A 13,924-nucleotide genomic window follows, 5' to 3' on the forward strand; every position below is an offset into this window, starting at 1 on the left:
ATGATTATTCAGTAATTAAAGTATGTGAAGGCTGAGTAATCCTTAAATCAGACCTATGAGGTAAGGCCTGCTTTTTCCAGATGAAAGAGCATCAGAGAGCTTAAGTAATTTCTCCAAGGTAGAGAGCTAATCACCAGGGCCTATTCACCTTGAATACCAAGCTCCTGATCAAGTCAGGCTTAGTATTAATGGAGGCTAAGGGGGCAGCACAGTGGTGAGGAACACTTCCAAGTACTGGCCATGGGGATTCCAGTTCTGCACTCAGGGCTCCCTCCTGTGAGCCTCAGGTCAGGTACAGGTCAGGTACCTGCAGCATGGCGCTGGACTAGACCATGGGTACTGGTGTTCTCTGGGCTTCCCAGGTGGCTCAATGGTAAAGAATGCACCTGCCAATGCAGGAGACGTGGGTTCAGTCCCTGGGGAGGGGAAGATCCCCTGCAGGAGAGCATGGCAACCCACTCCAGTATTCTTCCCTGGAGGCTCCTATGGACAGAGGAGCCTGCTGGGCTACGGTCCATGGGGTAACATAGAGTCAGACATGACTGAGCACAGAGCAGGAGGATCCCCCAGAGGCAATGCAAGTCTGCCAAGGTGGAGGCCAGAGTTCTTGTTCTTACTGGTTTCATAAACTGAAATTCTGATTTAAAAAAAAAAAAAGTCTTTTCTGCTTTGAAAGTCTGAAAAACAAGAGTCCTTTCTAGCTCTAATATCCTGGGGATCCTATCTCCGGCCCAATATTAATGTATTCTTTGTCAGTTTTCTAAGATTTGGCACTTATTTTCTCTACTATAAAATCAGAGAGGAAGAAAGCCAGCACGGAGGCTTACATTTTGCCTCTTCACCTTCATGAAACACCAGGACATATCTATAATTTATCTGATAAGTCCTTGGCTGGCCTTCACAAGTTACAGTCATCACAGGGTTCCTGAATGTGAGAAAACCCAGTTGTTTTCATAAGGATCCACTTTATAAAGGTTGATGAGAAATTTCTTGAGGTTAAAAAAAAAAAAAGATGAGACCATCTATACTGAAAAGCTCACAGAGAGCTGGTTAACTCTCTGTGATCAGGCAGGGTTTTTTTTAACTCATTATTCTGTGTCCACATTGACAAGACAATTTGTCCAAAAATGCTTATGTAGCTCCTGACTTATCCATAAGCAGCTCTCGTCATCAAGTGCTGCCCATAGGGGAACAGTTGAGTGAGCAGATGTGAACTCAGTCTGCAGTCTTCTTATCTCAGGAATTACAGTCTTTTACTACAGGCCTGGCAAGTCATAGGAGCCATGAAGGGCTAAAAAACTTTACATTAACTACTTCTTGCTGGTTCAGCTATAAAGATCCCATAAGATGTTCCCCTGGATAGATACTTCACATTTCCACCACTGTTTTTTTTTAACATGGCTTTGAACTAAGTGTCTACTGGGACTAGTCTACTGTAAAATAAATGCTACATGCTATTGTCATTGTTAATTTCTTAAAAGCAAAGAAGGCTTGGGAAGCAACTATTATTCACTAAGCAGATTATAAAACTATCATTTAATATTAAAAGAACAGCAAATCCTACAGTTATTTTACTAAACAAAGGCACTAATATATTCAGAGCATGTTTACTCTTTGTTATTGGGCTTATACACACAACTTAAGAATTTCATTATTTCCCCTTCCCCAAAAACTCATTTTGAAATTTGCCTAACGCTCCTTCACTAGTCCCTGAAATTACAGACACCTTTTACTCACAAGTGTTTGTCCTTAAGGATGGGAATAGCTATTTCAGCATGTCTCAGTCATTAAGACCATCAAATTCTTCACAGGACCTAACTTTCATCAAAAGTTTGCTGAGGAAGTTTAGCTCAGACAATTGAATTGCATGCATGAATCTATGTATTAAAGGCTCTCTAACTAAACTAAAACTCATTCTTGCATATGGTGGCAATGATCCATGGACTAAAGATTCCCCTAACACCCAAATGAAATTACTATGGTTTATTGTGTCTATCATTCTTGGATAATGAAGTCTCTCAAACACTTCAGCTAAAATGTTAATGACTTAAAAAAGAATCATCAGCCCCTCAATGAAAACACCAAAATGGTTCTCTATCTCACTAATATTAACTCAAAATTAAAGTTACAAAACCACTGCCTATTCAAGCGCATGTTTTAAGTTAAAAATTATGCATAAATTCAGGATACACTATTTCACTAAATTAATTCCAACTGCTATGCCATGTTTCTTTACATGAAATTGATGTTTACATGGGCATAACATTCTGCAAATAAATCAACAGAACTGAAAATACAAACTGGGTTCTTAAAATTCCTCATTGACTGAATGAAGATTGTAAGTCTCATCATATTAAATGTCCTTATTAAGTAAAGACTTAAATAATAAATACACAAAGTGACTTCCTACAAAAGTTGGTTTTTTTTGTTAAAGAAACCCATCCTAAAGTGTTGGGGGGAAAGTTTTAAATAATTCCTTTTACATGCTGGACTAGCTTTGTTTATCTGGAAATTTTATTTTAATAAATACAGTTGACCCTTGAAAAACACAGGTTTGAACTGTGCAGGTCCACTTACATGCAGATTTTTTTCAATGGTAAATATAACAGTACTAACAGCAAAGAAAATCTGCCTGCAATGCGCAAGACCCAGATTCGATCGATCCCTGGGTTGTGAATATCCCCTGAAGAAGGGCATGGCAAACCACTCCAGTAGTCTCGCCTGGAGAATTCCATAGACAGAGGAGCCTGGTGGGCTACAGTCCATGGGGTTGCAAAGAGTCAGACATGACTGAGCAACTGACACACAAACACGCACAATCTGAGGTTGTCTGAATCCAGAGACACAGAACCACAGATCAGGAGGAAAGATTTACACTGGAGGGTTGACTGTAAGCTCTAGTTTCTAATTTAGACTCTTAGGATTTTAGGCTGGTAGGAGGGTCAGTGCCCTAACTCCTGCACTGTTTAAGGATCAAGTGTATATAGGTAAAGAAAAATAGCACTATAGCAGCACTGAATTTACCCTAAGTGTGGGCACCGAGATTAAGCATGAGTCACTGAGGATCCATTCCTAGTCTACATCAAACTAGCTCTCAATGTCTTTTTTGTAGTCTCAAGGTCAATTATGAATATTTTCAAAAATATTCTACATGTGCAGTAACAATTTCAGGAAAAAAACAGGCAACTATGAAAATAAGGCCCAACAATAAAGAACAAATACCATCAAGTGAATGCTCCTGATGGTTGCTGAAGAACCCCTTTCTTACTGGATGACCAAAAAAGAAAAAAGACAAAACCCACCCCACGTCATTGAAAAAGGGGAAAAGCAGGGAGGAAATGAAGGGTAAAGTTAAACATTAGCTTTTTAATTAATCCGTGAGCTATAATTATTAGTGCTCAGCTACTCTACACTAGCAGCCCATCACACCACAGATGCAGAGTTAGTGAACTGCTGTCGTCACGATTAAGAGTCGTTACTGCTGCAAAAGCGGGAGAGGCTCGCGGTCCACACCACAAGACTACTCCATTACCCTCGAGGAGTCTGTGGGTGAAGAAAGGCCCTCAGCAGCATCCTCCTTGATAACTTCCTAGCAACACAAAACAAGAGTGTGGGTGAAAGGTGACGGGCTGAGCCAAACAAGGACGATGAATGAACAGGATGCTAAAATAATATGTGACAGTGACACCTGGATGTGATCAGACTTTTTTCATCAATGGTATTATTTTTAAATTTAAATAACAGTTTAAGTTCTAAAGCTTTTACCTCCTAATTAAAAAAAAAAAAACAACATTAGCAGGGAATGTCTTTCTTTAAACTGGTAAAAACTAAGTTTATCATCAGTAACACCTAGAATTTTAGGCCCAAATGTATTTTGCTTTGGATTAGAGTTAATAGTACATCTGGATAATTTCCTTGCCCTATTTAATTCCTGCTATTCAATCAAAGTGTTCCTTCAATATATGCACTAATTTTTATACATAGGGCTAGCATATATTTAGATAGATAAAGATACCATATATGAATGTCCTTTAAAAAGAAATCAGATATTAGCAGATGTAAAAGTTTAGTTGTAAAAGCTTGATAACAAACAATACATTCTAGGCCAGAAACTCTGGTTGTAAACAACTTGTCATTCATTCCCTAAGGCTGCTAGTCATTTTCCTTCCATAGATCTGACCAAAATGAAAACAAAATACATTTTTTGTTAGTAATAGGTTATGTTTCTTGAAACTATTTATAAAATAAGTTGTGCTTTTACTACAGAAAGGAAATAAGCAAACTTCTAATGCTGACTGTAATACTTTAGTTACCCTTTTTTATACTTACTAGGCCATTGCTCTGATCTCTGGGCAAATTCGTTTTTACTGATGGACGTGAGATGAGATGGTGGGAGCCGCCAGGGCAGTACCTTGGCGTGTAAAGGTAGGGGGCAAAGAATGGCTATGGAAAAAACACGTGACAAAACAATTACCGAAATCAAAGTATAATGAGCTTTATCAAATGAAACTAACCAACAAAATACAACTCCAAATTTTTAAATGCAAGTGACAAAACAGAAGAAAAAAATGCCTCACTCAATCCTATAAGACATCAAACCCAAACTTAAGTCATATTATTTAAATTTTTATATTGTTGATTTAATACAATCTTTTTATAAAGCAACTAAAGTTTTGTACTTTACAAGTTGACACCAGAGTTTCTCTTTACATTTAACACTTTTATGGGCAGTTTACCATGTGTCAGGTTCTAAGTGATTTACAAATACAAACATTAACTCACAATCTCACCAAATTATTCTTTACCAAAAAAAGATTAGCCTTAAGTAAGACCAAAAAAACAGTCTGAATTATTTAAGAACCTCCTAGCATGGATTTCAGGAATACTGTTACTCCAAGTTGCTAGGTTTTACTTTACACCCTGGAGTTTACGCTATCTGCTAAATAAGCAAGGATATTATTTAAATGGGGAATCCACTATTTAGAGGAATCTATAAGATTTATCTGTAGCCAGCTTCATATAAACAGGAGCTATCATATTATATGGGCTAAAAATAAAGATTAAAACCTATTAAACTTCATTACATTGAACTTCCCTTACCTTTTTCACTCCTGCCATTTTAAGAAAATTGTTCAGCTTTTAACTTTCAGACAAAAAATAACTAAATCTAAAAGCATAAGAATTTTTTTAATGTTTTAAAAATAAAACACTACCAAAGCATTATATATCATTGTTATTCACATGAAATTAGTGAACACAAAGTGTCCACCTAGCTGGTATGGTAATTACAAAAAAAAACACTTCTTGGTCTCAAAACATCAACTGTCATCTAATTATTAGTTGAGACATTTATGTAAAATTACAGCAGATTTCAAGACTGCTAAGTAAAAACCTGAATTTCACACTGCCTAGCACTCAGTTGAAGTTTACAGAGATGAAGGACGTGATCATGTGCTATCATTCCACCTTTTCCTCTTTATTTGAGTAAAGGATGGAATCACATTTGTAAGACCTCCATAGATGGTATACCTAATTATTTACATGGTTACCATTTCTCAAAAACTGAAAAATTTCAACTCTAGAATTTCTTCTTTGCCACGTTTATTCAAATTTCTCTGTCTTTCTAGCTTACTGCAAGTTTATTTAGGCATGCATTGGCTTCTGTGAATGCTAGCCCCTATGTTTTCTCACTTCAGACAAAAGAGGGAGACAACAAAAATAAAGAAACAATGGATTTTAGAGTTTAGTTCCAGAAAATATTGGGTTGGTCAAAAAGTTCATTCAGGCCTTCCCATACCATCTTATGGCAAAGCTTGAACAAACTTTTTGACCAACCCAATATAATAAGGGCTGTTGTTCTGTTTTCCTACAGAAAATATTAGTGTTTAAGACCATTAAAATGAGGATAGCTTGGACCTACTAAACTTGACAGGGTCTGAATACTGCTGATAATGAATTGTGCTCTCATCATTTGAAGTTGAAAATTATCATATTTATAGTATGAAAATAATTATACATGACTGAAGGTAGTATGAAAAAAAGCTCTAGAAATAGACTACATGCTATCTGGCCAATAGCATCTGAGTCCTTCAAGCACTAGGACCCACCATTATCTCTCACATTTGAAAGCTGTATCACACTGAATATAGGTTTACTGAACTAAGATAAAAATTATCATTGTTTTAAATGCCAATATAAATTATTATAAAAGATACAACAAATGGAACATCTGTTTAGAAACCAAGAGAAAAACAGATCGCTTTGAAGCTCAGGACAGTCACTGCTGACCCCACAGAGTTCACTTTCTTATCAAGACAATAAATCAAATCAAAAAGCATCTCTACTATTCAGACTCAATTGAGATCTAGAACCTGTTAAGATTTTTAAAAAAATATCACATTCAAACTTAACATTTTTTGTCTTTACAGCTAAAGTAGTTTCAAAATGGTAACAGACTCCATTAGCAGAACACTTCTAGCCTTTTCCTGGAAGAAATTCTTCAATTTAAGATGCCGGACACTTGCTTACCCTGTTGTAGAAGGGGTGCTGGGGTCCTGTCATACCACTGTAGTAGCTGCTATGAGGCTGCGGTGATACAACCCCTCCCCCGAATGGCCCATTGAAGGAGGTGGACGAAGAGCAGACAGACGCCGGCTGACTGTAGCCGGATGGCGGTCGAGGGGGAGGCTCGTGCAGAGGTAGTGGGGGATACGCAAGTCCTCCGATATTAATCTGGTCTCTTGCAGCACGAACATCTAAGAGATTAAATGATACCCCAGAAGGCAAAAGAAAATAGAGCATTCAGTTCAGTTCAGTTGCTCAGTCGTGTCCGACTCCTTGCGACCCCATGAATCACAGCACGTCAGGCCTCCCTGTCCATCACCAACTCCCATAGTTCACTCAAACTCATATCCATCGAGTTGGTGATGCCATCCAGCCATCTCATTCTCTGTCGTCCCCGTCTCCTCCCGCCCCCAATCCCTTCCAGCATCAGAATCTTTTCCAGCGAGTCAACTCGTCGCATGAAGTGGCCAAAGTATTGGAGTTTCAGTTTTAGCAACAGTCCTTCCAGTGAACACCCAGGATTGACCTCCTCTAGAATGGACTGGTTGGATCTCCTTGCAGTCCAAGGGACTCTCAAGAGTCTTCTCCAGCACCACAGTTCAAAAGCATCAATTCTTATTAGTAACTAGTCCAATTACCACTTCCTCCTTTAGTTACCAGACAGAAAAAAAAAATATGACTGATTATATCACTCTTGCCAGAGATTCCAACTGGCTTTACAGAAGCAGAGAGGGAACTCTGAATACTCCACAGACATTCTTAGTAAGAGGCACTCAACTCCTTCACATAAAAATTTTTTTCACCATGTGAAAAGTCACCAACATCTGTATTCTTCTCTTCAGTTACCAGAATTCTGAATTTTTTTTGACTTTTCAAGGTATTTGTGCTATTCTAACAATTCTGACACAGTTATGCTGCTGCTAAGTCACTTCAGTCGTGTCCGACTCTGTGTGACCCCATAGATGGAAGCCCACCAGGCTCCCCCGTCCCTGGGATTCTCCAGGCAAGAACACTGGAGTGGGTTGCCACTTCCTTCTCCAATGTGTGAAAGTGAAAAGTGAAAGTGAAGTTGCTCAGTCATGTCCGACCCTTAGCGACCCCATGGACTGCAGCCTACCAGGCTCCTCCGTCCATGGGATTTTCTAGGCAAGAGTACTGGAGTGGCTTGCCATTGCCTTCTCTGACAGTTATGCTAAATATTGGCAATTCATCCTTGTGTAGTAAGTACAATGTTAGCTAAGACTGTGGGTTTGCAAACCACATGACACGTCCACCTCTGAACAACCATCACCAACACTTCCACAGTCAGAAAATACACCTCAGACAACAGTCTTATAACAGGTATTTTAAAAAAGAACATATGAAAGCACAGTCTCTCTCCCTCTCCATAATTCATGGAAAACAAAAAGGTGGGTCAGCAGTACTGTATCACACAAAAGAGTGTGTGTTTCAACGAAGGTTGAGTGTGTGTTTCTGTGAGCATACAACAGTGCCTCAAGAGCAACTTTAACTTATCCACAACCTTCACATCATTATCATCATGTTCTAATCCACAGATTTAACCTTTGAAAGGAATATAAACTTTCTTACTGCTCTGGATACAGATCCCTATTAAAGGCAGAAGACTGGTGACAGAAAAATCACAGTGGGTTGACAGTTTAAAGTGGTAACTGTGTGGTAAAAGGAATTTGATTCCAGTGACGCTTCAGGTGTGTAGGCTGGGAAACATACTAAAGTCAATTTAACAAACAGCATTTTCCCAGCATTCCCAGAGGATGTTGAGACCCCCATCTTCAGTTTCATTAACCCTCCTGGGTGGTGCCTGGTTCAATATTTCCCATTCTTTTCATGGAGCAGGATAAACTTATACAGCAAAGTTAGAAAAGGGAAAATTTTTTAGCACTTCAGAGAGGGCAAATTAAATTTACTACTGATACCCACCTGCAATAATCTCCCGCAGTTTGGGGTCTAGATTTACAGTGCATGGCAAAAAGGTTTTCACATCTCGAGCCACAAGAACCGGGGTCCGTGAAGACAAAAACACTTCAAAATTTCTTATATCGCCATCTATTTCAAGCAGTGGCTCAACATCTTTAGTTGTTGGAATATTCTTCGATATTCTTCAAACAAGAAACAAATGAAAATGGTCATTAAAGTCATTATTAGGCAAATTCTGCATGGAACTTAAAAATGTGTTATTTATAAAAATAAATAACACATTACTCAGTTTGCTCTCATTAATTTTTTTTAAAGAAAAAGGAACAAAATAAATGGTACAGTTTCAAAATTACTAAGGTGACAAGTGTGAGGTTAGAATTATATTGCCTTAACCAAAGGAGAAGGGAATGGCAACCCACTCTAATATTCTTGCCTGGAGAATTCCACGGACACAGGAGCCTGGTGAGCTACAGTCCATGGGGTCACAAAGAGTCAGACATGACTGTCACAACCAAAGGCAGAATTTGGGCAGGGAAAACAGAAAAAGGACAGTAACATGTTAATGATTACCTCACAGTGAAGACTGAGTTACCACTTTACACACGTGAACAGTGGCCTCAGACAAACTCGACAGTCTGCCTAAGTCACATGACATCAAAGAGAATCTAACTGACTCTAAAAACCATGTTTTATTTATTATAAAATGCCATGGCTCCTTTTTTAAAAAAAATTTTATTGTTTGGCTGCACCATACAGCATGTGAGATTTCAGTTCTCTGACCAGGGGTTTCTTCATGTCTCCTGCAGCAGAAACATGAAGTCTTAACCATTGGACCACCAGAGAAGTCCCTAAAATGCCACGATTCTTGCCATGATTCTTGCAAAGAAAAGAAAAATAAAGAATAATTTCTAAATAAATTATGCAAATTAGAAAAATGTATAGATTTTTCCATTTTTAAAAAAGGTTTTATTTTCTATTAGAAAATAGTAATCTATGCTTACTATATAAGCATATATATAAGACAAAGAAGTACAAAAGAACAGAGGGGGTTAAAAAACCACATAATTTTACCAACCAGACACAATGACTACTAATATAGTATCAGTCTATTTTTCATTATGCATAACTTTTTACATAGCTAAATTTACAAGTAAATAACTGTATCAGGCAGAGGTCTTAAATGTAAAAAAAAAAAACGTGACATTCATTAAAAACTACTTTAAAAATTAAAAACACTTCTATGTTGAACTATATGAAACCGCCAATTTTGTAGGTCAAAATGGTAAACTACTGACAATTCCATAGGTTTCAACCCACTACATGCAAGGTCATGGGCTAATCTGAGGCAGTAAGTAAAAATATATCATAGAGAGAGAAAAGAATTGAAAATGTGAAGGAACTTAAAAGACAAGGAGGTGGATGGAAAACCTGGCTATAACCCAATGTCTGTTAACAATGAAGAGAGAAATAATTTGTAGTATATCCATATAATGGAATACTACTTTGTGATAAAAAGGAATGGACTTATTTATATATATACAACATCAATAAACCTCATAGTAAATTATGCTGAGTGAAAGAATACAGCAAATAAAGAAACAGCTGTACTTTTTTCATTTATAAAAAACTAGAAAATAAAAACTAATCCACAGTGACAGAAAGAGGATAAGGGTTTGCTGTGAAGTCGGGGATGGGGGAGAGAGGCAACAGGAGAGATTTCATAAGAATGGGAGGAGGCTTCTGGAAGTCATGTGTCTTCTCTCCTGGCAGTGGTGATGGTTTGGTGGCTACAGATAGATATCGAAACTTCAGGAATTGGACAATTTAAATATGGCCACTTCTTGTATGTTGATTACACCTCAAAAGCTGTTTTAAAATCACTGTAAACTTGAAGATATCCTCAAAACACTCAATTTCCAATTAGTTAATAAAATTAACTGTGAGATTATAGTAAATCTAGTTTCAGAGAAACAGTAAGATTTTCCTGCCCTTCATAAAAGGTAAAATGGGATCTGACTCTAATACTGGTTACAGCAACATGATTTCTCTGGGACCAGCATTTTACTCCTCAGGCTCACCATCTGACTAGCAGCCATTTATTAAAAGCCATCAAAGGGGAAATCCAGAGACCATAATCAGCAAACAAGAACAGAACAGGGTGCTGGTGAGGAAACAGGGACAGCAATTGCATCTTAATGAATTTCAGGAAGTCCCTTTTATGGGGTCATGCACATGTGCACAAAACAGAATAGCCCTCTGAAATAGGACTGTGTGTGTGCTACGTTGCTTCAGTCGTGTCCAACTCTTTGCTACCCCAAGGACTATAATCCACCAGGCTCTGCTGTCCATGGGATTACTCAGGCAAGAACACTGGAGTGGGTTGCCATTTTCTTCTCCAGGGAATCTTCCTGACCCAGAGATTGAACCTGAGTCTCCTATGCCTCCTGCATTGGCAGGCGGGTTCTTTACCAATAGCACCACCTGGGAGGCCAATAAATTAAGCTGACTTTCAAACCAATTATTAAGTATATTTAAAATGAAATGGAAAACTTAAGAGAATGGTTTCATGGAATCCCCAGATTTCTGCAAATCACTTTGCAGAAGTGGCCAAAGTATCAGAGCTTAAACAGTTAAAAAGGTAGTTTGTCTATTTCAGGAGTTTAACATAAAATGCTAAGAAGAGAAGCTAGAAAGATTTAGATAAAAACACACAGCTGACAAGTCACATGAAACAAATTAACTGAATTTTAATGCCAGCTCTGCTTAAGCTTGAATGTGAACAGTGTTCTCAATATGATGAACAATACTGCTGTTCACAAGCCAACAGTCTACTGCTGGTTTCCAGATTGAAGTCTCTATTCTAACCTTTTGAGCTCAATACATTAAACTCTTCTACTGAAAGAGATATTTATGTAAATGATAATCTTTTGGCAGTAGGCCACCAAAATCATATGTGCTTTTATTTTTCAGATATTTTTCCCAAAGGTTAGTATTTAAAGAATTTAAGTAACTTCACTTTTCAATTAACAGTGAATTTAAATTTCCAGTATTATGAATCATGTGAATTAAAATTGCCAGCAGTTAAATGGCCCACAGAAAGCATTATAAAGCCTCAGGCATCAATGATCTCCCAGTAAGTTTAAATGCACTTTCTTTCTATGCTACCAATCTAGCAGAACTTGTTAATGCCAATATAAGTCAAAAGCATTTTGATTATAAATGACAGTGGTTTCTAGGAAGTCCGTATTAATTCCTTGGCAGAAAGTACATAAGCCATTCATATCACTTCCATTCAAAATAAGGTTTTAAATTACATGGAAAAAAATTCTATTTTAAATCAAAATATAAATAGGTTCTAAGATCATTATGAAAAAGGTGTAATTTATCATACTTTGTCTAAAAGTAGCTGCCTGATAATGTCATTATTTAATCATAAGAGGTTAAAAATTAAGACACATTTTCTTTAAAAATTTAAAAAGGGAAAACTCTTCACTGCCTCAGAATTTTATTACTTTGGCACACTTTAACTTCCAGTAGATTCTCAAACACTTTCTGTCAGTGAGTACACATTTGCTAAATACTCTCTGTGCACAGAGCACTCTGGGGATCCTGGAAGATAGATGAAACAGAGACAGAAAACCACCACTCAGCACTGTAGCCAAAGGGTCAGAAACAAAAAATAAAATTATAAAATTAAGCCTATTACTATCTGCAGACAGTCAAAACCCCCAGAACACATCAGGAGCTAGCCACGCTCTCCCCTTCCTGGTCTTAACCAGGTTAATTCCTACTCATCCTCTGTCTCTCCGCTCAGCTCCCCCTCTTCAGGGAGTCCTCCGTGAAACTACACTGCATTCCTCTGTTACAAACCTCAAACCACATATGCTTCCTTGCATATACATATCACAGTCAGAATGTTGTTATTCATGAGTGAAATCATTTTATTAATGCCTATCTACTCTGCTAGAAGATACACTCCATTAAAGCTAAAGGCGAGTTTGGTTGTGTATTTCAAATGCTTAGCACAGAGTCATCATATCACTTTTGCTTAATAAATAATTTGTAGAGTGAAAAAACTACACACAAAAAAGTATTGCTCCCAAAGAACTCTATTCTTGTAAAATAATTTTCACTTTAATTATCCTTTCTGATTGGAAAAAACCTTGTGCTTGGGAAAGAATACATTGACCCATTCCTGTTAATTTTTGCACATGGTGTGAAATAAGGGTCCAGCTTCATTCTTTCACATGTGGAAATCTAGTTGTTCCAGCACCATTTCTTGTAGACTATTCTTCCCCTCAATGAATGGACTTGGCAACCTTTCTACAGCTTAACTGGCTGTAGATGTGTGAATTTATTTTACGTCTGGACTCTCAACTCTATTCCATTACATCTATTCTCATGTCAGTGCCATAGTGTTCTGATGACTACAGCTTTGTAGTAAGTTGTTTTTTTTTTTTTTAATTTTTGACTGTCCCCTACAGAATTTGGGACCTTAGCCCCCTGACCAGGGATCAAACCCACTCCCCACACATTGGGAGGCAGAATCTTAAAACACTGGGCCACTAAGGAAGTCCGTGTAGTAAGTTTTAAAATCAAGAAAGAGTTCTTCAACTTTATTCCTTTTCAAGATTGTTTTAGTTATTTGGGATCCCTTACAATTTCATATAGGTCATTCCTGATAGCTCAACTGCTAAAGAATCTACCTGCAATGTGGGAGACCTGGGTTCGATCCCTGGGTTGGGAAGATCCCCTGGAGAAGAGAAAGGCTATGCACTCCAGTATTATGAATCTAAGGATCAGGTTTCAGCTTAAAAAAAAAAAAAAAGGTTTCTGGAATTTTAAAAGGGATTGCACTGAATCTGCAGATAACTTTGGGTAATACTGACAATATTTAGTCTTCCTATCCATGAACGTGGGATATCTTTTCATTTCTTCAGAACTACTTTAATTAACCAATGTTTTGTAGTTTTCAGTGTACAAATCTTTACCTCAATGGGCAAATTTTTTTCCTGGATATTTTATTCTTTCAGGCACTACAGTAAATACAATTGTTTTCTTAATTTCCTTTCAGATTGTTCATTTCAGGTGTATAAAAACTCTCAGCTAATTTTTGTGCTGATCTGTATCCTGAAACACTGCCGAATTTATGAGCTCTATTAGCTTTCTTGGGAAATTCTTTGGGATTTTCTACATACGGCACCATGTCATTTGTGACCAGAGGTATTTTCACTTCCTTATTTCCAAATGGATCCACTTATTTCTGTTTCTTGTCTAACTGTGCTAGCCAGAACTTCCAGGATAATGCCGATCAGCAGTGGTGAGAGCAGGTGACTTAAGTCAACTGAGATTTCTCTAACAGGATCTCACAGACTGGGGGCTTAAACAACATTTATTCCTAATGCGGTTTGAGAGCATGATC

At 37.6% G+C, this 13,924-nt stretch overlaps 1 protein-coding gene across 9 annotated transcripts in view; it reads right to left on the minus strand.

The window, feature by feature from the left end:
* Nucleotides 1-13,924, minus strand: part of KIDINS220 (kinase D interacting substrate 220) — a 92,696-nt gene that overhangs the window by 18,313 nt on the left and 60,459 nt on the right. For 5 of the 9 annotated variants that reach the window (XM_088841174.1, XM_088841172.1, XM_088841173.1 and 2 more), the window contains exons 23-26: nucleotides 8,506-8,684; nucleotides 6,529-6,755; nucleotides 4,330-4,443; nucleotides 3,533-3,589 (exon numbers count right to left, since the gene is read on the minus strand). In XM_088841174.1, the coding sequence (XP_088697300.1) occupies nucleotides 3,533-3,589; nucleotides 4,330-4,443; nucleotides 6,529-6,755; nucleotides 8,506-8,684 (577 nt within the window). The remainder of the gene's footprint in view (nucleotides 1-3,532; nucleotides 3,590-4,329; nucleotides 4,444-6,528; nucleotides 6,756-8,505; nucleotides 8,685-13,924) is intronic. The other 4 variants (XM_088841176.1, XM_088841175.1, XM_088841178.1 and 1 more) reach the window with 2 other exon arrangements.

Source organism: Moschus berezovskii, chromosome 11 (assembly GCF_049115385.1).
Source record: "Moschus berezovskii isolate FMDL1 chromosome 11, NW_MosBer_1.0, whole genome shotgun sequence".
Lineage (NCBI taxonomy): Eukaryota > Metazoa > Chordata > Mammalia > Artiodactyla > Moschidae > Moschus > Moschus berezovskii.